The following is a 26,250-nucleotide window of genomic DNA, read 5'->3' on the forward strand; positions in this document are numbered from 1 at the left end:
ATGTCCCATTCCCATTCTGATATGTCTATCCACAGCCTTCTCTACTGTCAAGATGAATACAATGTTGGTAAATGTGAAGTCATCCACTCTGAAAGGGAAAATGGAAGATCAGATTATGGAGATAAATGGTAAAAGATTGTAGCATGCTGCTGTGCAGATGGACTTGGGAGTGCTTGTGTGTGAATTACTGTATAAAAGGTTGTTTTGCAGGTGCAGCAGGCTATCAAGAGGCAAATGGAATGTTGGTCTTCATTGCTATGAGGATTGAATTTAAGAGCAGGAAGGTTATGCAGCAACTATACTGGGTACTGGTGAGGCTGCACCTGGAGTACTGCATGCAGTTCTGGTCTTACTTGAGGCGGTTCACCAGATTCCAGAGATGAGGGGTTTAAGCTACGAGGAGAGATTGAGTTACCTGGGTCTGTACTCGTTGGAATTCAGAAGAATGAGAGGTAATCTTATAGAAACGTCTTATGAAAATCTTATGAAAGGGATAGATAAGATAGAGGCAGGAAAGTTGTTTCCACTGGTAGCTGAGACTAGATCTAGGGGACATAGCCACAAGATTCGGGGGAGTAAATTTAGGATGGAGATGAGGAGGAACTGCTTGTCCCAAAGAGTGGTGAATCTGTGGAATTCTCAGTCCAATGAAGCAGTGGAGGCTGCCTCAGTACATATATTTAAGACAAGTTTGGATAGATTTTTGCATAGTAGGGGAATTAAGGGTTATGGGAAAAAGCCAGGTAGATGGAGATTCGTCCATGGTCAGATAGGCCATGATCTTAGTGAATGGCGGAGCAGGCTCGACGGGTCAAATGACTACTCCTGTTTCTTATGTAAAAATGGAGGGCTATGTGGGAGGGAATGGTTAGATTGACTTTGGAGTGGGTTAAAAGGTCGGCAAAACATTGTGGGCAGAAGGACTTGTACTAAGCTATAGCATTGAATACTTGAAGGTACAATATACAGGATGACGTGGAAAGAATGGTGGATTGGACTAACTGGCAAGTTGTTCAGAAAGCCGGCATTGAAGTCTCTTGTTCTGTGTTATTCTGTGGTTAAGTGGGCTTATTCCTTGAGCTGCTTGAGATGGGAGTTGGCTTCAGCCTAAGTGAGTTTGCCTTTTTCACCTTCTGCTTTGCAGAGCCCGTGTTCCGTACTCCGCTGGTGTTGAGTAAAGCCGCCGACGTCCGCGACGAGTTTGAGAACCAACTTGGACAGGTACTGCCCTTTTGGCTACTGCCATTGTTTAGAGGACAGGCGGGTGATGGCGCGTTGCTCTCAGGGTGGTTGACCCTGGGTCAGGTGCACTGTTGCAGGATATTCTGGAGGGTGCACACTGTTCTGACATCGGATTGAAGAGCCATGAAGTTGCAGATTGAATTCATGCCAGATTCCAAATGCAGATTGATCTTGTCCGCTTCTGACCTGATGGCAGAATAGCATTTGAATTCATGTTCAAGTTTATTTGTCATTTCACCATACATAAATACCTATGAATACAGCAAATGAAACAGCGTTACTCTGGGGCCATGGTGCAAAACACTACCAACAATCACACACAGCACAGGGCACAAATAGTGCATATCAGATAACAGTAAATATACACTCACACAGAAAATATATAAAATAGCTCAAGTCCCTGAATCCATGAATTTTGTTGGCAAGAACAAGCCCGTAGCAGTCTGCAACTGCACACAAATCAGCCTGTCTTCCACCGAGTGAACTCCAGAAGGCAGCACCAATAGTTAGGTTTGTAATCATAGAGTCATAGAGCACTACAGCACAGAAACAGCTCCTTTGGCCTGTCTATTCCGTGTCCAACTGTTATTCTGCCTAGTCCCATTGACCTGCACCTGGACTATAGAAACATAGAAAATAGGTGCAGGAGTAGGCCATTCGGCCCTTCGAGCCTGCACCTGCACCGCCATTCAGTATGATCATGGCTGATCATCCAACTCAGAACCTTGTACCAGCCTTCCCTCCATACCCCCTGATCCCCTTAGCCACAAGGGCCATATCTAATTCCCTCTTAAATATAGCCAATGAACTGGCCTCACCTGTTTCCTGTGGCAGAGAATTCCACAGATTCACCACTCTCTGTGTGAAGAAGTTTTTCCTAATCTCGGTCCTAAAAGGCTTCCCCTTTATCTTCAAACTGTGACCCCTCGTTCTGGACTTCCCCAACATCGGGAACAATCTTCCTGCATCTAGCCTGTCCAATCCCTTTAGGATTTTATACGTTTCAATCAGATCCCCCCTCAATCTTCTAAATTCCAACGAGTATAAGCCTAGTTCATCCAGTCTTTCATCATATGAGAGTTCTGCCATCCCAGGAATCAATCTGGTGAACCTTCTTTGTACTCCCTCCATGGCAAGGATGTCTTTCCTCAGATTAGGTGAACAAAACTGCACACAATACTCCAGGTGTGGTCTCACCAAGGCCTTGTACAACTGCAGTAGTACCTCCCTGCTCCTGTACTCGAATCCTCTTGCTATAAATGCCAGCATACCATTTGCCTTTTTCACCGCCTGCTGTACCTGCATGCCCACTTTCAATGACTGGTGTATAATGACACCCAGGTCTCGTTGCACCTCCCCTTTTCCTAATCGGCCACCATTCAGATAATAATCTGTTTTCCTGTTTTTGCCACCAAAGTGGATAACTTCACATTTATCCACATTAAATTGCATCTGCCATGAATTTGCCCACTCACCTAACCTATCCAAGTCACCCTGCATCCTCTTAGCATCCTCCTCACAGCTAACACTGCCGCCCAGCTTCGTGTCATCCGCAAACTTGGAGATGCTGCATTTAATTCCCTCATCCAAGTCATTAATATATATTGTAAACAACTGGGGTCCCAGCACTGAGCCTTGCGGTACCCCACTAGTCACTGCCTGCCATTCTGAAAAGGTCCCGTTTATTCCCACTCTTTGCTTCCTGTCTGCCAACCAATTCTCTATCCACATCAATACCTTACCCCCAATACCGTGTGCTTTAAGTTTGCACAGTAATCTCCTGTGTGGGACCTTGTCAAAAGCCTTTTGAAAATCCAAATATACCACATCCACTGGTCCTCCCCTATCCACTCTACTAGTTACATCCTCAAAAAATTCTATGAGATTAGTCAGACGTGATTTTCCTTTCACAAATCCATGCTGACTTTGTCCGATGATTTCACCGCTTTCCAAATGTGCTGTTACCACATCTTTGATAACTGACTCTAGCAGTTTCCCCACCACCGATGTTAGGCTAACCGGTCTATAATTCCCTGGTTTCTCTCTCCCTCCTTTTTTAAAAAGTGGGGTTACATTAGCCACCCTCCAATCCTCAGGAACTAGTCCAGAATCTAAAGAGTTTTGAAAAATTATCACTAATGCATCCACTATTTCTTGGGCTACTTCCTTAAGCACTCTGGGATGCAGACCATCTGGCCCTGGGGATTTATCCGCCTTTATATATGGTCCAATGAGCAAATGATCTCACCTGATCCCTCAACACCACCACTTTGGTCAAGAAAGCTCAGCAACATCTCCACTTCCTGAGAGATTGCGACAAGTGAGATTCCCTTTCCCTCATCCTTACCAGTTTTTACAGGAGTGTCATCAAGAGTGTCCTGACCAGCTACATCACTGTCTGGTACAGGAATTACAAGGCATCTGACTGCCAGTCCCTACAAAGCATTGTGAGCACTGCTGAGAGGATCATCGAAGTCTTTCTTCCACGCATTAGAGGTATTTCTCAGGAGCACTCTGTATGCAGGGCCCTTAGCATTGTCAATGAACCCTCCCCTCTGTCCAACAATCTCTTTGACCCCTCCCCCCCCACTACCAGACGGGATACCATAGCATTAGGACAAGAACTGTTAGGATGGGAAACGGCTTCTTCCCCCAGACCCATAAGACTACTGAACTCCTTCCCACCACCCAGGTCTCATCACGCATGAAGTGCCAGTAGCATTATACTGTCAATCTTCTGAAATATATTTTATTTGCGGTAATGTTACTTTATATATTGTGTGTGAGTTCTATGTACCATGCTATGCACCTCAGTCTGGAAGAACATTGTTTTGTTTGGCAGTATACACATATACAGTTGAATGACAATAAATGAACATAGAACATAGAATAGTACAGCACAGTACAGGCCCTTTGGCCCACAATGTTGTACCGACCCTCAAACCCTGCCTCCCATATAACCCCCCACCTTAGATTCCTCCATATACCTGTCTAGTAGTCTCTTAAACTTCACTAGTGTATCTGCCTCCACCACTGACTCAGGCAGTGCATTCCACGCACGAACCACTCTCTGAGTAAAAAACCTTCCTCTAATGTCCCCCTTGAACTTCCCACCCCTTACCTTAAAGCCACGTCCTCTTGTATTGAGCAGTGGTGCCCTGGGGAAGAGGCGCTGGCTATCCACTCTATCTATTCCTCTTATTATCTTGTACACCTCTATCATGTCTCCTCTCATCCTCCTCCTCTCCAAAGAGTAAAGCCCTAGCTCCCTTAATCTCTGATCATAATGCATACTTTCTAAACCAGGCAGCATCCTGGTAAATCTCCTCTGTACTCTTTCCAATGCTTCCACATCCTTCCTATAGTGAGGTGACCAGAACTGGACACAGTACTCCAAGTGTGGCCTAACCAGAGTTTTATAGAGCTGCATCATTATATCGCGACTCTTAAACTCCATCCCTCGACTTATGAAAGCTAACACCCCTTAAGCTTTCTTAACTACCCTATCTATCTGTGAGGCAACTTTCAGGGATCTGTGGACATGTACCCCCAGATCCCTCTGCTCCTCCACACTACCAAGTATCCTGCCATTTACTTTGTACTCTGCCTTGGAGTTTATCCTTCCAAAGTGTACCACCTCACACTTCTCCGGGTTGAACTCCATCTGCCACTTCTCAGCCCACTTCTGCATCCTATCAATGTCTCTCTGCAATCTTTGACAATCCTCTACACTATCTACAACACCACCAACTTTTGTGTCGTCTGCAAACTTGCCAACCCACCCTTCTACCCCCACATCCAGGTCGTTAATAAAAATCACGAAAAGTAGAGGTCCAAGAAGCGATCCTTGTGGGACACCACTAGTCACAATCCTCCAATCTGAATGTACTCCCTCCACCACCACCCTCTGCCTTCTGCAGGCAAGCCAATTCTGAATCCACCTGGCCAAACTTCCCTGGATCCCATGCCTTCTAACTTTCTGAATAAGTCTACCGTGTGGAACCTTGTCAAATGCCTTACTAAAATCCATATAGATCACATCCACTGCACTACCCTCATCTATATACCTGGTCACCTCCTCGAAGAACTCTATCAGGCTTGTTAGACATGATCTGCCCTTCACAAAGCCATGCTGACTGTCCCTGATCAGACCATGATTCTCTAAATGCCTGTAGATCCTATCTCTAAGAATCTTTTCCAACAGCTTTCCCACCACAGACGTAAGGCTCACTGGTCTGTAATTACCCGGACTATCCCTACTACCTTTTTTGAACAAGGGAACAACATTCGCCTCCCTCCAATCCTCCGGTACCGTTTCCGTGGACAACAAGGACATAAAGATCCTAGCCAGAGGCTCAGCAATCTCTTCTCTCGCCTCGTGGAGCAGCCTGGGGAATATTCCGTCAGGCCCCGAGTACTTATCTGTCCTAATGTATTTTAACAACTCCCAACACCTCCTCTCCCTTAATATCAGCATGCTCCAGAACATCAACCTCACTCATATTGTCCTCACCATCATCAAGTTCCCTCTCATTGGTGAATACCAAAGAGAAGTATTCATTGAGGATCTCACTCACTTCCACAGCCTCCAGGCACATCTTCCCACCTTTATCTCTAATTGGTCCTACCTTCACTCCTGTCATCCTTTTTTTCTTCACATAATTGAAGAATGCCTTGGGGTTTTCCTTTACCCTACTTGCCAAGGCCTTCTCATGCCCCCTTCTTGCTCTTCTCAGCCCCTTCTCAAGCTCCTTCCTTGCTTCCCTATATTCCTCAATAGACCCAGCTGATCCTTGCTTCCTAAACCTCATGTATGCTGCCTTCTTCCTCCTGACTAGATTTTCCACCTCACTTGTCACCCATGGTTCCTTCACCCTACCATTCTTTATCTTCCTCACTGGGACAAATTTATCCCTTACATCCCGCAAGAGATCTCTAAACATCAACCACATGTCCATAGTACATTTCCCTGCAAAAACATCATCCCAATTCACACCCGCAAGTTCTAGCCTTATAGCCTCATAATTTGCCTTTCCCCAATTAAAAATTTTCCTGTGCTCTTTGATTCTATCCTTTTCCATTGATACTTGATACTCCTCAGATCCCTGTGCTTATCCAGCCTTGTATGAAATGTTGAAATCAAACCCGCATCCACCACTACACTGGCAGCTCATTTAACACTCTTACCACCTTCTGAGTGAACAAGAGCCCCCTCAGGTTCATTTTAAATATTTCACCTTTCACCCTTAACCTATGACCTCCTCTAGTCTCTTCCAACCTCAGTGGAAAATGTCTGAATCTATTCAACCATTCCCTCAGGTCCTCAAGTCCAATAAATTTTCTCTCTGCTGTTGCAACCTTCATATCTTCCCTGTTGGTAGGTGGCCAGAACTACACACAATACTTAAAATTTGGCCTCGCCAATGTCTTATAATGTCCCAGCTCCTGTACTCAGTACTATGATTTAAGAAGGTCAGTGTGCCAGATGCTCTCTTTACAACCCTACTTACCTATGATGCCACTTTCAAGGAATTATGGATCTGGATTCTCAGATCCCTCTGTTGTACCACACTCCTCAGTGCCCTATTGCTCACTGTGCAACTCCTTACCGTGGATCGTCCTCCCAAAGTGAAACGCCTCACACCTGTCTGCAGTAAACTCCATCTGCCATTTTCAGCCCATTTTTCCAGTTGGAGTTTTGTTGAAGTTGTATAAGACCATAAGATATAGCAGCAGAATTAGGCCATTTGGCCCATCAAATCTGCTTAGCTATTTCATCATGGCTGATCTCAGATCCCACTCAACCCCATACACCTGCCTTCTCACCATATCCTTTGATGCTTCCACTGCAGTCTGGCAGAGGAGTCCAAAGATTTACTACTCTCTGGCTAAAAAAAATTCCTCCTTACCTCTGTTTTGAGGTTGTGACCTCTAGTTCTGGATACCCCCACCATAGGAAACATCTTCTCCACATCTATCTAGTCCTTTCAACATTCGGTAGGTTTCAATTAGATCCCCCTTCATTTTTCTAAATTTCAGTGAGTAGGGGTCCAAAGCTGCTAAACACTCCTCATATGTTAACCCCTTCTTTTCCAGAATCATCCTTGTGAATCTCCTCTGGACTCTGTACAATGACAACACGTCCTTTCTGAGATATGGAACCCAAACTGCTGACTATACTGTGGCCTGACAAGTGTCTTATAAAGGCTCAGCATTATCTCCTTGCTCTTACATTCTATTCCCCTTGAAATAAATGCCAACATTGCATTTGCCTTCTTTACCACTGACTCAACCTGTAAATTAACCTTCTGGGAGTCTTCCACGAGGACTCCTAAGTGCCTCTGCACCTCTGATGTTTGAACCTTCTCCCCATTTAGATAATAGTCCACACTGTTTTTCCTTTCACCAAAATGCATTATCATACATTTCCCAACACTGTATTCCATCTGGCACTCTTTTGTCCATTCTCTTAATTTGTCTAAGTCCTGCTGCAATCGCATTGCTTCTTCAGCTCTGCGTACCCCTTCCACCTATCTTCGTATCATCCGCAAACTTGGCCACAAAGCCATCAATTCCAATATTTAAATCATTGACAAACATTGTGAAAAGTAGTGAACACAATACTGAACCCTGGGGAACACCACTTGTCACCGACAGCCAACCAGCAAAGGCCCCTTTTATTCCCACTCGCTGCCTCCTGCCTATTAGCCATTCTGCTATCTATGTCAGTATCTTTCCTGTAACGCCATAAGATATTATCTTGTTAAGCAGATTCACGTGTGGCACCTTATCAAATGCCTTCTGAAAATCTAAGTAAATGAAATCCACTGCCTCTCCTTTGTCCACCCTGCTTGTTACTTTCCTCTAAGGACTCCAACAGATTTATCAGGCAAGATTTCTTTTCACAGAAACCATGGTGACTTTGACTTATTTTATCATTAGTCTCCAAGTACCTTGAAACCCCATCTTTGATAATAGACTCCAACACTTTCCCAAACACTGAGGTTAGGCTAACTGGCCTATAATTTCATTTCTTTTTGCCTTCCTCCCTTCATAAAGAGTGGAGTGACATTTGCAATCTTCCAGTCTTCCGGAACTGTGCTAGAGTCAAGTGATTCTTGAAAGATCATGATCAGTGCATCCATTATGTGTTCAGCAACCACTCTCAGGACTCTGGGATATAGTCTATCTTATCCACCTCAAGACCTTTGTAATAGCAGTGGCACTCATTCCTGCTCCCTGACACTTATGGACCTCTGGCACACTGCTATTGTCTTCCGCAGTGAAGACAGATGCAAAGTACCCATTAAGTTCATCTGTCATTCCTTTGTCCCCCATTCCTACCTCACCAGCATCATTTTCCAGTGGTCCAATATCAATTTTCACCTCCCTTTTACTCTGAAAAAGCTTTTGGTATCCTGCTTTATATTATTGGCTAGTTTACCCTCATATTTCATCTTTTCCCTTCTTATAGCTTTTTAAGTTGCCTTTTGTTGGATTTTAAAAGCTTCTCAGTCATCCAACTTCCCACTCACTTTTGCTACCTTATATTCCATTTCCTTTGAACCCTCTCCAATTTGAGCACATCCTTTTTAAGATAATGGGCCCAAACCTGCTGACAGTACTCCAAGTGAGGCCTCACCAGTGCTTTATAAAATCTCAACATTACATCCTTGCTTTTATATTCTAGTCTTCTTTAAACGAATGTTAATAGAGCATTTGCCTTCTTCACCACAGACTCAATCTTCAAATTAATCTTTAGGTAATCCTGCACGAGGACTCCCAAGTCCCTTTGTTCCTCAGTTCTTTGTATTTTCTCTCCATTTAGAAAGTAGTCAACCCTTTCATGTTTTCTACCAAAGTGCATGACCATTCACTTCCGGACACTATAATCCATCTGCCATTTCTTTGCCCATTCTCCTAATCTGTCTGTCCTTCTGTAGCCTCTCTACTTCCTCAAAACCTCCTGCCCCTCCACCTATCTTCATATTGTCTGAAATTTGCAACAAAGTCCATCATCCAAATCATTGACATATAATGTAAAAAGAATCTGCCCCAACACCACTAGTCACCGGCAGCCAACCAGAAAAGCCTCCCTTTATTCCCACTTGTTGCACACACTGCTTTATCCATGCTAGAATCTTTCCTGTAATATGACGGGCTCGTAGGTTGTTAAGCAGCCTCATGTGGCACTTTGTCAAAGGCCTTCTGAAAATCCAAGTACACCACATCAACCGATTCTCCTTGGTCTGCCCTGCCTGTCTCTCCCTCACATGTCCTACCGGTCTGTTGTCACAGGTACAGTCTTCTATGTGGTGGTGTGCTGGGGCAATGGCATCAACACGGGTGATGCCAACAGGCTCAATAAACTGATTAGAAAGGCTGGCTCTGTTACAGGAGTCAAACTGGACACACTGGAGACTGTGGTAGAACAAAGGACCCTACAGAAAATCCTGGCAATCCTGGACAATGTTTCTCACCCTCTGCATGCCATCTTGGCTGAACAGAGGAGCACTTTTAGTAGTAGACTAAGACAACTGAGCTGCTCCAAAGACTAACACACTTAAAAGTTGCCAGTGAACGCAACAGGCCAGGCAGCATCTCTAGGAAGAGGTACAGTCGACGTTTCAGGCCGAGACCCTTCGTCAGGACTAACTGAAAGAAGAGCTAGTAAGAGATTTGAAAGGGGGAGGGGGAGATCCAAAATGATAGGAGAAGACAGGAGGGGGAGGGAAGGAGCCAAGAGCTGGACAGGTGATTGACAAAAGGCATATGAGAGGATCATGGGACAGGAGGCCCAGGGAGAAAGAAAAGGGGGGGGGGGAAGCCCAGAGGATGGGCAAGGAGTATAGTCAGAGGGACAGAGGGAGAAAAAGGAGAGAGAGAGAAAAGAAAATTAATAATAATAAATGAATAAACTTCCGTTAATGCCCCACCTTCCCTTCGTACCCCATCCGTTATTTATTTATTTATTTATTATTATTAATATTGTTTTTCTCCCTCTGCCCCTTATTGAGTATATTTAAAGCGGGGTTTGAACTTGGAGGGGAACACTCAGGTGGTGGTGTTCTCCTGTGCCAGAAACTCTTGTCCTGCGTGATGGTTAAGGCACAGGTTTCGGAGCTGCTGTCAAATGAATCCAGACAAATAACTGTAGTGTACAATATGGATTGCTGACATCAGAAACCATGTAGGTAAATCATTAGTCACAATCGCAGCGGTGCAGAGGAACAATCCAGCAGGTGATTAAATGTTTCCGTTTATCTAGATACATGAAGGAGACACAATTCAGTGTGTAAACCACTTGGAAGGTGTGTGGGGTCACACCCTGGGGACGCGTAAATTGGACCGAGTTGGCACTAGGTCTAAAAAGTTGAGGAGAACTACTTAATCCAATCCAGAGAGCAGCAGGGCTCTCTACCATTGATGACAGAATTGATGGCTTTATGGCCAAGTTTGGGGACGATTTGAAGATAGATGGAGGGGCAGGTAGTGTAGAAGAAGCAGGGAGTCTGCAGAACAACTTAGATTAGAAGAATGGGCAAAGAAGTGACAGATGGAATATAGTGTTGGAAAGTGTATGGTCATACACTTAGGTAAAAGGAATAAGGGTGAGGATTGTTTTCTAAATGGAGAGGATGTTAAAAAATCAGGTACAAAGTCTTCATTTAGGATTCCCTGAAGGTTAACTTGCAGGTTGAGTTGGTGCTAAGGTGGTAATGTTAGCATTTATTTTGAGAGGGCTAGAATTCAAAAGTAAGGATGCAATAAGGCACTGGTCAGACTGCACTTGGTAATTGTGAGCAATTTTAGGCCCCTTATCTAAGAAAAGATCTGCCAACATTGGAGAGGGTCCAGAGGAAGCTCTGGAGAATGGTCTCTGGAATGAAAGGGTTAAAATATCAGGAGTGTTTGATGGCCGAGCCTGTACTCACTGGAGTTTAGAAGGATGGGGGAGAGGGGAATCTCACTGAAAGCTATCAATTATTGAAAGGCCTAGATAGGGTGGATGTGGAGAGAATGTTTCCTATAGTGGAAAAGCCTAGGACCAGAGGACACAGACTCAGAATAGAGGGACGTCCATTTAGAACAGAAGTGAGGAGAAGCTTCTTTAGCCAGAGAGTGGTGAATCTGTGGAATTCATTGCCACAGATGACTGTTGAGGCCAAGTCATTGGGTATATTTAAAGTGGAGGTTGGTAGAATTAGTAAAGGCATCAAAGATTACGGAGAGAAGGGAGGAGAATGGAATTTAGAGGAAAGTAATATCCTGCTCCTATATCTTAAGGTCTTAAATTAGCCATGATCAAATGGTGGAGCAGGCTCAATGGGCTGAATGGCCTCATTGTGCTCCTATGTCTTATGGTCTTAAATATGAGTGTGCTGGGTGAAGGAGGGCTGTCAGGGTGAGATGACATTTAATTTCGCAAGGGATATGAAGAGTGAGTGGTTGATGCGTCAGTTAGCCACGATGTGCTCAAATAGTGTTAGAAATTGAGAGGACAAATGGTTCCTCTAGTTCCTATGTTAATGTCCTTCTGAAACGAAGTTCTCTATATTTACTGAGCTTGCAGACGTAGGCCGGTATCTGATCGAGGCAAGCCTGTGCATGTCCCTTGCACACTTGGCCAGAGGCCCGAGTTGCAGAGGCAGGAGGGCTGGAAGGGGAACCAACCACCTGGTTTCCTTCCACAGCTAGCCAGGCAACTGTACCTTGTGCCCGCCCCTCTGTTTAACACCGTGAAGCTCTCTCTCTCCATGCTGGACACAGAATGCAGGATGCAGCTGCCTTGCATTGGATTTGCTTGTTTTAAGGCACGATTTCCTCCACGACAGCTGTGCAGTTTCTGGCATTCGTCTCCTTCAAAGGTAGAGTGCGAGGTGGGTTTGCAGCTTAAACTGTACTGTAGGGCTGGCAGGTGCTGAGGGAAAATGGCACAGGGATAGGAGAGAGCAGAGCTGACAGAGGAGGGAGGGGGCCAATGTTGGGGACAGCAGTCTTAGCAGGGAAACACACAGTGAGGGAGCATGGTGCTACTGGGGAACAGGCAGTGAGAGAATGCAGTGTTACCAGGGTAACAGACGGTGAGGGAATGTGGTGTTACTAGGGGAACAGGCGGTGAGGTAGTGTGATGTTACTAGGAGAAACAGGCGGTGAGGGAGTGTTGTGTTACCAGGAGAACAGATGGTGAGGGAATGTGGTGTTACCAGGGGAACAGATGGTGAGGGAATGTGGTGTTGCCAGGGGAACAGACAGTGAGGGAATGCAGTGTTACCATGGGAACAGATGGTGGGCCTCCACTAAGTTTCCCGACACCTGTCTGATCAGCTGAACAACTGAAGGAGGGGCTGACCCCCTGAAATGATCCTCCTGGCACTGCAAGCAATTTAGCCGCCCTCCTAGCCAGAGAAGACACACTGAAAACTTTTCCCCCCTCTTTCAAATAACTGACAGCTGTCACTATGGTGTAAGTGAACCTGACAGCTCTAACACTGTCACCGGCCCGCCTACTCAAACTTTCAACCAATCCCTGTCACTCTCCCTCAACCGAGCACTGCCACTCATCTAACAACTGAGAGATCCGCTCCGCCCACGTCTTGCATGCCTCCGCCCCTCTTGGGGTGGACACTATCCCAAACGCCACCATAGCTAGAACATTTATTCGCAGACACTACCTCCAAATCAGACCACTCTTTCCTCTCTCTCCCAACAGCATGGGCAGCCCCGAGTTCCACCTCCAACTCGTCAATGCTAGTCTGAACTCGAACAAAGACCTCACCCACCACCCATACAGCAATAACCAGCAAATAACCCACAGAGACACACATTACTGATTTAAAAAGGGCAACCACACAGCATACCAGTAGATCCAATTCTGGACGAAAGGCCCCACAATGTAGTCCCCCTGGCCACCCTCAGGGTCACTCGGCTCGCTGTCATCTAGGGAAACAGCCCTCGGCCCCGCCAAACTGGGTAATTAGTTCGTTTGGATGCTGTGTGATGTACCCCATCCCGCCCAAATAACAGACAATACACCAGATACGATTAAATGATTTACAGTTTATAGGTATTACTGGAACTATATAATTAAAAGAGAATGAAATATAAAAGGAAAATAAAAGGTGCCACACTTATCAAAGTTCAATCTCTTCGTGCACAAACAGTTGGAGCTCAGGACCCTTCTTCTTCACCCTGCAACCCCTCGGACCACCTCGACCGGCCGCCTGGAACCAACAACGGTGGTCGACCAGACGCTCCACACGAGTCCGAGTCCGTCTCCGTCTCCTCTCCTCGCCAAACGCCCTCCTCGGGGTCCAACCCCGTTAGCGGACTCACAGCACCTGGTCCATCTTCTGTCTCTCTCTCCCACCTTCTCCCCCAAAACCCCGCACATACAAATCTTCCAGATACACCAAAATCATAACAACTATCCCTATTGGTTTGTAACATTTTCTTATCACTGTCTAACCCAAAACAAGCTGCTAGCGCAAAAAACTTTCTCAGCGTTTAACATAACAAAGAAGCATTCCCAAGTATAACATAACAAAGTAGCCATTTTAATTAGCCTACTCAGTAACATAAGAGAGGAAACCCCCTTACATGAACATACAGTGAAATGTGTCATTTGTATCAGATTCTGCTGCGCAGCTCACAAGTGTCAGCACACTTTGGGCAGCAAATCATGCCCACAACTCACTGACCATAACCTGTGTGTCTTCAGAATGTGGGAGGAAACCAGAGCACCTGTAGGAAACCCACGTGGTCATGGGGAGAACGTACAAACTCCTTACAGACAGCAGTGAGAACTGAACCCTGATCTACAGCTGATTCTGTAAAGTGTTACACGCCACCACGCTACCATGATTCCTCAGTGCGTCCCTGTATCTCTCACGTGGCTCCCCATCATGGCAGCTGGGGGCATCGGAGTTCGGAGCTCATTTCCAGCACTGTCTGTAAGGAGTTGGTACGTTCTTCCTGTGAGCGCATGGGTGTCCTCCAGGTGCTCCGGTTTCCTCCCACAGTCCAAAGACATAGCAGTTAGTAGGCTAATTGGTCATTGTCAATTGTCCTGTGATTAGGCTAGGGTTAAATAGGTGGGTTGCTGGATGGCGCAGCTAGTTGAGGAAGGGCCTGCTCCACGTCATATCTCTAAACAAATAAATATAAAATCATAAGATACCACTTCAGATAGTTTACTGCATTCAGGCGTTTCACATTGTAAAGTGATGCCGACCGTGGCTGATGTCCGCTGGAGATGAGCTTCCCCCTGCCTAGCCACCATCCCAGATCAGTCGGAGGAACAGGAACATTGATTCGTATCTGGAGCCTGAGACTTGAACCTTCTGTCCTTCTAGTTTGAGGCGGAGGAGAGCTTGAAGGAGGATGATGAGACGGTCACGGCAGAGATAATTCACATCATCCTGGCCGAGGGGGAGCAGGAGCAGGAGAAGAAGAAGCTGACTGTGGCTGAGCAGCTGAAAAGGGACGAGCAGTTGGCACGGAAATGGAATCGAGAACTGGTGAGTATTCAGCTCTCTCTTTCCCCCAGTCCCTGTTTCAGATTTTGTTCACAACACGTGCAGGGACATAGCAGTTGTTGTGCAAGTTGATAGGATTTAAATAGGCACGTGAATGTGAGGAAAATAGAAGAATGTGGACTGTGTAGGCAGAAAGGATTAGTTTGGTTAGCCATTTGATTACTAATTTAATTGGTTCAGTGCAACTTTGTGGGCTGAAGGGCCTGTTCCTGTGCTGTGTTATTCTGTGTTCTGTGTCCTATTGTTATGAAGAAGACGTATGTTCTGTTGGCCTTCATTAGTCAGAGAACTAAGTTCAAGAGTTGTGACGTAATGTTATAGCGCTATAGAACCCTGGTTAGACCACACTTGCAATTTCGTGTTCAGTTCTGGCTACCTCATTGTAGGAAGGATGTGGAAGCTTTCGAGAGGGGGCAGAGGAGATTTGCCAGGATGCTGCCTGGATTAGGGAGCATGACTTTTGAGGATAGGTTGAGTGAACTAGGACTTTTTTCTTTGGCGTGAAGGAGGATGAGATGTGACTTGATAAAGGTGTACAAGATAATAAAGAGGCATAGATTGGCGAGCTGGAGACTTTTTCTCAGGGCCAAAATAGCAAATAGAAGGGGGCATAATTTTAAGGTGACTGGATAAGAGTATGGGAATGTCAGAGTTCTGTTTTTTTTTTACACAGAGCAGGGTGGGTATGTGGAATGCCCTGCCAGGGTAGGTGGTAAAGACAGATCTATTATGAACATTTAAGAGACTCTTAGATAAGCACAAGTACGAAAGAAAAATAGAGGGCTATGTGGGAGGTGGGAGGGAAGGGTTAGCTTGGTATTGGAGTTGGTTAAAATGTCAGCACATCTGAAGGGGACTGTACTATGTTCTCTAAGGAAAGGGATGATAGTGACGTTCAGTTCACCTTCAGGGGAACGGGGGAATGCAGAGTCAGCTGATGGGCTGAAGAACAGTTTCAGCCTGAAATGCTGGCTGTTTATTCCCCTCCATAGATGCTGTCTGACCTGCAGAGTTCTTCCAGTTTTGTGTGTGTTGCTTCTGATTTCCAGCATCTGCAGAATTTCTCATGTTATTCATCATGGGATGTTTAGCACTGAACTTAAACATGATGCAAGAACCAGATGTTTTGTTTAAATATCATTGGTTAATGGGTAGGTGTTGGGAGGGAGAAACTTCCCACTGCCTTACATGTGGATCCAGCACTGAGAGCTTCAGTTTAACTTCTTACCTTTGTGTACCACCTGTGACTGCAGAGACCTAGCAAGGTGTCCGTCTGGGTTATGGAACAGGGCTTAAACCCACAATCTTCAGATCAGTCTCCAATGAGTTGTCCAGGGCAACTTAATTTCCTCCTGGTTCATGTATTTTTTTGGAATGCTCAGATGTTTTTATTGAGGGGGAAGTTGGAAGTGTGGTGGAGTGTGTCCCTCATCCCTCATTATCTTGGTTCATCCAGGGAGAAGCATTAAGGTCATAGGACACTACTGTATAGAAACAGGCTCTTCAGCCCATCTAGTCTATGCAGAACTGTTAATCTGCCTAGTCCCATCAACCTGTACTTCGACCATAGCCCTCCATGCTCCTCCCAGCCATGTACCTATCCAAACTTCTCTTAAATGCTTAAATCAAACACGCGTTTGCCACTTCCACTGGCAGCTCGTTCCACACTCTCACCATCCTGTGAGTGAAGAAGTTCCCCCTCAAGTTCTCCTTAAATATTTCACCTTTCATCTGTAACCTAAGACCTCTAGTTCAAGTCTCACCAAACCTCACTGGAAAAAGTCTGTTGGCACTTAAACTACCTGTACCCCTCATAATTTTGTATACCTCTATCAAATCTCCCCTCATGCTCCTATGCTCCAGGGAATAAAGTCCTAACCTATTTAGCCTTTCCTGAAAGCTCAGGTCCTTCAGTCCTGACAACATCCTTGTAAATTTTCTCTGTTACCTGTCCTTCTATAGGCTGCTGACAATATGTCTGACTCGGAGAACGAAGAGCCAGCAAGACGGGTGACTACCCGGCAGTGGGGGAAATTGGCCAACGGCAAACTGAGCTCCAGCTGTTCCAGTCGCCTCACGAGGTAAACAAGGAGCTGACCTTAGCTTGTTGTGTAAACGTATGTACTGCACTTAATTACTGAACCTCTGTTCTGAATCCTCGGGTGGCACCACTCCCCCTTCACCGTTCTGTGCTGGAAGTCGGCTATGCCACCAGTGTAATCTGCAGCCTCCTCGACCTTGGTGAGACCCAGTGCAGATGGTGGAACCACTTCATTGAGAACCTTTGCTCTGTCCACCTCAAAATGCAGGATTAACTGCTGGCTACCCATTTCAATTCAACTCCCCGTTCTCATTCTGACATGTTGGTCCATGGTCTCTTGTACCGCCACGATGAGGCCACTCTCAGGTCAGAGGAGCAACGTTTCATATTCTGTCTGGGGAGCCTCCAACCAGATGGCATGAACATCAGTTTCTCCAACTTCTGATCATTTCCCCTCCTTCCTTCCTTCTCTCTTTTTCCATTCCCCATTCCATTTCACCCCTTCTCTTCTCTTCTCCTCTCCTGCCCATTGTCTCCACTTGGTTCCCCTCTTCCTTCCCTTTCTCCCATAGTCCATTCCCTCTCCTATCAGATTCATTTTTTCTTCAGCCTTTTACCTCTTCCATCTACTACAGAGGAAGCCAGGCACTGACTTACAGAGGTTTATAAAATTATTAAGTCCATCAATAAGGTGAATAGCTGCAGTATTTCACCCCCCCCCCCAAGGCGGGAAAGTCAAGAACAGGGCATAGGGCTAAAGTGAGAGGGAAATGACTGAGAGGGCATTTGACAGAGTGCTCTGGTTGGTGGGTATGGAAGGAAATGCCAGAGGAAGTGGTAGAGGGAGGTACAAATGCAATATTAAAAAAAAAATTGGACAGGCATATGGCATTATGAAGGACCCCACACACCCCTCATATAAACTCTTCTCCCTCCTGCCATCTGGGAAAAGGCACCGAAGCATTCAGGGTCTCACGACCAGACTATGTAATAGTTTCTTCCCCCAAGCCATCAGACTCCTCAATACCCAAAGCCTGGCTTGACACCAACCTACTGCCCTCTACTGTGCATATTGTCTTGTTTATTATTTATTGTAGTGCCTGCACTGTTTTGTGCACTTTATGCAGTCCTGGATAGGACTGTAGTCTAGTGTAGTTTTTGTGTTTTTTTTCTTATGTAGTTCAGTGTAGTTTTTGTGTTGTTTCATGTAGCACCATGGTCCTGAAAAACATTGTCTCATTTTTACTATGTTCTGTACCAGCAGTTATGATTGAAATGACAATAAAAAGTGACTTGACTGGACTTGGATAGGAGAGGTTTAGAGGAATGTGGACCAAGCAGAAGCACATGGGAATAAATCAGTTCAGCAATACATTCAAAATGCTGAAGGAAGTCAACAAGTCAGGTAACGTCTATGGAGGAGAATAAACAGTTGACATTTCAGAGCGAGACCCTTCATCATTCCTCTCCATAGATGTTGCCTGACCTGCTGAGATCATCTGGCGTTTTGTGTGTGTTGTTCAAGATTTCCAGCATCTGCTTCTGTGCTGTAAAGTTCTATGACTATATTTCCTCTAGAGTCTGGGTGACTTATCTTGTTTGCTGATCCTGTGAAGTGCTTTTTGACGTTTTGCTAGTTAAAAGTGCTGCATAACTGGGAATGGGATGTCCAGGAAGGGATAACAGCTGTGGTGAAGGGGTTTGTCATGTCCATTCTGGGCCAGTTCACTCACCTTTGTTCATATCCCGCTTCAAGAAACATGCTTAACCAGATGAGGGTAGCTGGCGGCCTCATATTTCGGTGAGTTAGGGACATGCCTGTCCTAGCATGTGAAGTCAACTTGGGCGGACTGGACAGATGAAATCTAGCGAGATCCGGGAAGGTAGCTCTGCAACGCTCTGTGGAAAGTGAATGGCATGACAAGGCACAGAAGAAGCCGTGATCATTCCTGCAACCAAGGAAGACCCCAGATTGTGATGGCTACTTGTACGACTGGACCCGGACTTCCAAGGTTGAGAAAGTGGAACTGCCCCAGTTGCAATGGCCTTTCCGCTTTAAAAATTCTCCTGCACAGGTCCCCTGTCATTGTTGGATATGCCAGACAACCACGATAACTGAGAGATCTCAGGGCTTGAGATGACACCACTTGATGGCACAGTGATGTTGGTGGGTAGCATGCAGTGTAGCAGTTAGTGTAATGCTATACAGTGCCAGTGATCAGGGTTCAATTCCACCACTGTCTGTAAGGCATCTTTACATTCTCACCATGACCACATAGTTTCCTCCCACATTCCAAAGTCCTACACGGAAGGGTTAGTGGGTTGTGGGCATGTTATGTGGCCAGAAGCATGGTGACAATTGTGGACTGTCCCCAGCTGATGCTTGGACTGAGCTGGCTGTTGACGCTAAAGATGCATTTCACTGTGTGTTTTGCAATAAAATATAGTCTTTGAAGGTCTTTACTTTTGAAGCAATTCTAGTTCTTGCTGTACTTGTGATAAATAAAGCTAATCTCTAATCTTTAAGTGCTTCTGACATTTTGCTAGTTAAAGGTAGTGTATAACTGGGAGATCCCATCAACACCACCTTGGGCAGGACAGTGTATAACTGGGAGATCCCAACAACACCACCTTGGGCAAGTAAAGGCATCCGTTAGTCTTGTGAGACCATGGATCTGCGCCTGGAAAGTCTTCACTCTCCAGGGCGCAGGCCTGGGCAAGGTTGTATGGAAGACCAGCAGTTGCCCATGCTGCAAGTCTCCCCTCTCCACGACACTGATGTTGTCCAAGGGAAGGGCATTAGAACCCATACAACTTGGCACCAGCGTCGTCGCAGAGCAATGTGTGATTAAGTGCTTTGCTCAAGGACACAACACGTTGCCTCGGCTGGGGCTCGAACTCACGACCTTCAGGTCGCTAGTCCAATGTCTTAACCACTTGGCCACATGCCCACCACCTTGGGCAGAACAGTGTATAACTGGGAGATCCTGGGACAACACCACCTTGGGCAGGACAGTGTATAACTGGGAGACACAACCTTGGGCAGGACAGTGTATAACTGGTAGATCCCGGAATGACACACCTTGGGCAGGACAGTGTATAACTGGGAGATCCTGGGACAACACAACCTTGGACAGGACAGTGTATAGCTAGGAGATCCCAGAATGACACACCTTGGGCAGGACGGTGTATAACTGGGAGATCCCGGAATGACACACCTTGGGCAGGACGGTGTAAAACTGGGAGATCCTGGGGCAGCACCACCTTGGGCAGGACAGTGTATAACTGGTAGATCCTGGACGACACACCTTGAGCAGGACGGTGTATAACTGGGAGATCCTGGGGCAGCACCACCTTGGGCAGGACAGTGTATAACTGGTAGATCCTGGACGACACACCTTGGGCAGGACGGTGTATAACTGGGAGATCCTGGACGACACCACCTTGGGTAGTGTGGTATGATAGATGGACAGAGCGGTGTATAACTGGGAGATCCCGTGATGACAGCTCCTTTCCCCTTACTCTCTCCACCTTGTGTTTGCAGGATGCTTCGTGCCAGCTCAGAGGAATCTCGGAGTTGGAGTACACCTGTGGAAAATAACCAGATCCGGAGAGTAGTACCTCGTGGCGACAGTGGAATCAAGGTAACCTCATTGGCAGCCGTTACCCGTGGGTGAAGCATCACACTTCCACTTGTATCTGCACTGATGGCATAAGCATTCAGTAGGAAGCATCTATATTCACTAAGCAACCTAAGCAGATGGTGGCAGTGTATTTATAGGAAAGCATTGAGTCCAGGGTTGGTGGTGGCACAGGAGGAGACAGTTGCTTTTGTTGAGCCCATGTCAGCTCGCTGAAACAGTCCCACTGCCCCATTCTGGCCCCATTCTGATAGGGTGGTTAAGAAGATGTATGGTGTGTTAACCTTCATTAGTCGGGGAACTGAATTCAAGAGCTATGAGGAAATGTTGCAGCTCTATAAAGTCCTGGTTAGATAACATGGAGTATTGTGCTCAGTTCTGGTCACCTCATTATGGGAAGGTTGTGAAAGCTTTAGAGAGAGTGCATAGGAGATTTACCAGCCTGCTGCCTGGACTAGAGAGCATGTCTTATGAGGAAAGATTGAGCCGGCTAGAGCTTTTCTCTTTGGAGCAGAGGAAGGTGAGAAGTGACTTGATAGAGATGTACAAGGTGATAAGAGGCATAGAGAGAGTGGACAGCCAGAGACTTTTTCCCAGGGTGGAAATGGCTAATAAGAAGGGCCGTGATTTTAAGGTGATTGGTGGAAAGTATAAGGAGGGATGTCGGAGGTAGATTTTGTTTTTACGCAGATTGATGGGTGCATGGAGTGTGCTGTCAGGGGTGTTGGTAGATGCAGATATATTAGGGACATTTAAGAAACTCTTAGGAACATGGATGATAGAAAAGTGATGAGCTATGTGGGAGGGAACCTTCCCAGTTTTGCTTATCACTCAAATCTGTCCACTAATGATGCCACAGCCTCTGTCCTCCATTCCGTCCTGTCCCACATGGAAAATGGTGCCTCATATGCCACAATGCTTTTTATTGACTTCAGCTCGGCGTTTAATATGATCATCCCTCAGAAGTTGGATCCTCATTGGGTCTCAACACCTCTCTCGCTGTACTGGATCCTAGACTTCTTAACAGAAAGGCCCTAGTCACTGTGTTGGCAGAAACATCACACCGAGCACTGGTGCCCCCCAGGGCTATGTGCTCAGCCCGCTGCTTTCCACACTGCTGACGCACGACAGCAATGCTAGATTCAGTTCAAACCGAATCATTAAGTTCACTAATGACACAACAGTGTTTGGCCTCGTCAACAACGACAAGACTGCGTACAGGGAGAAAGTAGAGTGGCTGGTAGAATGCTGCAAGCACAACCTGAGTCTCAACATGGACAAGGCACGAAGAGATCATTGTGGACTTTAGGAAGGTGCAGACCACTCTTCACTGCACATGCACGGCTCCTTTATGGAGAGAGTTAGGAGCACTACGTTTCTGGAAGTGCACAAAACAGACGATCTCACCTGGGCCCTCAACACCACCTGTTTGGAATATCTCTACTTTCGGAGGAGATAGAGACAAGCGAAGCACACCCTACACCACCCCCCCCACCCCCCATTCTAACAAATTTTTACGAGAGCATTGTCTAGAGTGTCCTGACCAGCTGCATCACTGTCTGGGACGGGAATCGCAAGGCATCTGACCGCAAGATTGTGAGCACAGTGAGAAATTGTGAGATTGTGAGCACTGCTGAGAGGATCATCGGGGTCTCTCTCCCACCCATCAGAGGTATTTATCCAGAGTGCTGGTAAGCAGGGCCTTTAGCATTGTCAATGATCCCTCCCATCCGTCTAACAATCTGTTTCACTCCCTACCATCAGGCATGAGGTACCCTAGCATTAGGACAAGAACTGTTTGGATGGGAAGCAGGTTCATTCCTCAAGCCATAAAACTGCTGAACTCCCAGCCACCACCTAGGTCTCATCATGTTTGAAGTGCCGGTTGCATTATGCTGTTTACTTTTTAACTTGTGTTATAAATGCATCTTATTATTTAGATAGATATACTTTATTGATCGCGAGGGAAATTGGGTTTCGTTACAGCTGCATCGACCAAGAAAAGAGCATAAATATAGCAATACAAAAACCACAAACAATCAAACAACGATATGCAAACTATGCCAGATGGAAATAAGTCCAGGACCAGCCTATTGGCTCAGGGCATCCAACCCTCCACAGGAGGAGCTGCAAAGTTCGATGGCCACAGGCAGGAACAACCTCCCGTGATGCCCAGTGTTGTATCTCGGTGGAATATGGCCAGAGTCCAACATCAAAAAGTTCAATATCCGGTTTACAAACACGTTCCTCGGTCGTAATATGACCAGGGTTGCACCATCCATTGTTAACCAGAACAGCAAGCACCCCTCCTTTACGCTTACCGCTCTCAGTGCACTTCCGGTCAGCCCAAACGGTCTGGAAGCCCTCCATGGAAACGTTTTGGTCGGGTATGTCCTTGTGCAGCCACGTTTCAGTAAAACACATAACACTGCACTCCCGAAATGTTCTCTGACTCCTGGCTAGCGCCGTCAAGTTGTCCATTTTATTACTCAGCGATCTCACATTGCCCATAGTGGGAGAGAGAAGACACGGCTTATAACTCCTCTTCTCTATAAGCCTCTGTTGTCTCGACCCAGTCCTCTTTCCTCGCCTTTTTGATCCCCCTTTTTGCATCCTCTGTGTGTTTTCCTCCAGATTTCAGCTGGTCCCTGGAATAAACAATGCAACCATACTGCTGCCCTGCTAATGAAACGTGTCTGAATGTAACTATTTCCAGCGCTAAAAACCCAAATAAAACTCTCCACCAGCATGTTAGAAAGGGTGCAGCTTCAACATGTTACCGTGGAAAAAAGGATTCTACAGGCGGCTGCCCAAGCTGCCAAGAATGGAAAAGGACCATTGATAATAGAAGGGAACAAAATTTTTTTCTACCCTGACATAAGCTGTGAACTTTTGAAGAGAAGGAAGAAATTCAACCCACTGGAAAAAGTCCTATGGGATCATGGTTATCAATTTATACTGCGCTATCCTGCAACCTTGAAGATTTTTTTGGCTGATGGAGAAAAAAGATTTTTTGATGATTACCGGAAGGCGGAGGAGTTTGTGCGAGAATCTTTGAATACTCACCAGACACAAGAAGAAATCTAGGGGAGCGAGATGGATTAAAGATGAAGGCTGGGACAGGGAACAGACTTGGTGGATTTTTAAAGGTGGAAGAATATATAAATATATTATTAACTATATAATAGAGGGGAACAATTGTAAAAGTTTGGGGAATATTAGTTGGGAATAGTGACATCAAATTTTTATATATATATAATTTTTTTTTGTTACGGGGGAGCTGGAAGAAATACTGACCAATCGCTATGGGATTCATGTGTGCAATCGTGGCAATAGCCATGACCCGCAAAATGGAGGGGGGTAATGTTGTGGTTTTTTTCACTCACAACATTAGTAGGGGGGTATTTTGTTATTTTTCTTTTTATATTATATCTATCTTTTATTTCTTTCTTTTTGCCTGGATGATTGGGGGGAAACACATAGCAACATGGTGAAGTTTAAAGAGATTCCCCAAGGAACTATGAGAATTGAGATGTTAAGTAATGTTTTAGTTTGGAGTAATTTTGTTAAGAATAATGACTAATTTATTGAATTTTTTGAGTTTTAATGTTAATGGGCTTAACGGACCGGTGAAAAGAAAAAGAATTTTAACACACATTGAGAAAATGAAGGTAGATATAGCCTTCTTGCAGGAAACACACTTAACAGAAACAGAACATCAGAAATTAAAGAGAGACTGGGTGGGAAGTGTTGTTGCAGCTTTATTTAATTCAAAAGCGAGGGGAGTAGCAATTTTGATCAATAAAACGTTACCAATTAGAATACAAAATGTAATAACTGATTCTGCGGGGAGGTATGTGATTATACACTGCCAACTTTTTCCCGAATTATGGACCCTCATGAATATTTATGCACCAAATGAAAATGATGCAAAATTTATACAAGAAGCTTTTTTGAATTTGGCTGATGCACATGATAAAATATTAATAGGTGGAGACTTTAACTTTTGCCTAGACCCAATCTTAGACAGATCAGCTAAGGCTGTTACAAAATCGAAAGTAGTAAAACGTAACTTTATCATTGATGAAAGATTTAAATTTGATTGATATATGGAGAAGAATTAACCTCAAAGAAAGAGACTATTCGTTCTATTCTAAGAGACATAAAACTTACTCAAGGATAGATTTTTTTCTATTATCAATGAATGTTCAAGACAGTGATAAATATGGAATATAAAGCGAGAATATTGTCAGATCACGCTCCTTTATTAATGACAATAATAATGACGGATAAGGAAGAAGCGATTTATAGATGGAGATTTAATTCAGTATTATTAAAATGTCAAGATTTTTGTGATTTTATGAAAAAACATCCAATTTTTTTTGGATACAAACTCATTCAGTTGATGATAAATTTGTATTATGGGATGCGATAAAAGCATATTTGAGGGGTCAGATAATAAGTTATACCTCTAAAATTAAGAAGGAATATATGGTAGAACTAGATCAATTGGAAAAAATAGATTACAAAATTAGAAAAAGAATCTCAAAGACATATGATAGAAGAAAAATGAAGACAACTTGTCAATAAGAAGTTACAATATAATACGCTTCAGACATACCGAATGGAAAAAGCAATCATGAGAACTAAGCAAAGGTATTATGAGTTAGGTGAGAGATCACACGAAGTTCTTGCCTGGCAGTTGGAAACAGAACAGGCTTCCAAAATGATAAATGCAATTAGAACAAGTGCAAATAAAATTACTTATAAACCTTTAGAAATTAATGAAACCTTCAAAAGTTTCTACTCTGAATTATATCAATCGGAATCACAAAACGATGTTAATGAGATAGAAAGATTTTTATCACAAATAACTCTTCCAAAATTGAATTCGGAAGAACAGAAGGGATTAGATATGCCTTTTACATTAAAAGAGGTTGAAGAAGCTTTAGGATCACTTCAAAGTACAAAATCTCCAGGAGAGGATGGTTTTGTGCCTGAATTTTATAAAAAGTTTAAAGATTTATTAATTTCTCCTTTTATGGAGTTAATACGTCAAGCGGAAAAAACACATAAACTTCCAGAATCTCTCTCAACAGCGATTGTAATAGTATCCTCAAAAAAAGATAGAAATCCTTTAAAACCAGTATCATATAGGACTATTTCTTTATTGAACACGGATTATAAAATAATAGCAAAAATTTTATCTAGATTATCTAAATATTTACCAAAATTAATACATATGGATCAGACAGGATTTATTAAAAATAGACAATTGGCAGATAATGTAACTCGGCTACTTAATATAATTCATTTGGCACAAAAAAGGGAGGAAATGAGTATGGTAGTAGCCTTGGATGCAGAAAAAGCATTTGATAGATTGGAATGGGATTTTTTATTTAAGTATTAGAAAAATATGGGTTAGGAGTACCTTTTATAAACTGGATTAAAACCATAAACACTAATCCTAATGCTAAAGTAGTGACAAATAATCAAATTTCAACACCACTCCAGTTAAAAAGGTCAACTAGACAAGGTTGTCCCTTATCACCTGCTTTATTTGTACTGGCGATAGAGCCATTAGCAGAACTAATCAGAATTGATTCAGATATTAAGGGTTTTAGAGTTAATCAGGAGGAATATAAGATTAATTTATTTGCTGATGATGTTTTGATTTATTTAACAAACCCACTGCATTCGTTACGTAAACTATCTTCTAGATTGGAAGAATATGGGAAAGTATCAGGGTATAAAATAATTTGGGATAAAAGTGAAATTTTACCTTTTA

At 44.5% G+C, this 26,250-nt stretch overlaps 1 protein-coding gene across 1 annotated transcript in view; it reads left to right on the plus strand.

Moving 5' to 3' along the window:
- Nucleotides 1–26,250, plus strand: part of rnf169 (ring finger protein 169) — a 64,223-nt gene that overhangs the window by 29,341 nt on the left and 8,632 nt on the right. The window contains exons 2-5 of the mRNA XM_072262479.1: nt 1,145–1,221; nt 14,598–14,762; nt 16,743–16,861; nt 20,366–20,465. Of these exons, the coding sequence (XP_072118580.1) occupies nt 1,145–1,221; nt 14,598–14,762; nt 16,743–16,861; nt 20,366–20,465 (461 nt within the window). The remainder of the gene's footprint in view (nt 1–1,144; nt 1,222–14,597; nt 14,763–16,742; nt 16,862–20,365; nt 20,466–26,250) is intronic.

Source organism: Mobula birostris, chromosome 7, assembly GCF_030028105.1.
Source record: "Mobula birostris isolate sMobBir1 chromosome 7, sMobBir1.hap1, whole genome shotgun sequence".
Lineage (NCBI taxonomy): Eukaryota > Metazoa > Chordata > Chondrichthyes > Myliobatiformes > Myliobatidae > Mobula > Mobula birostris.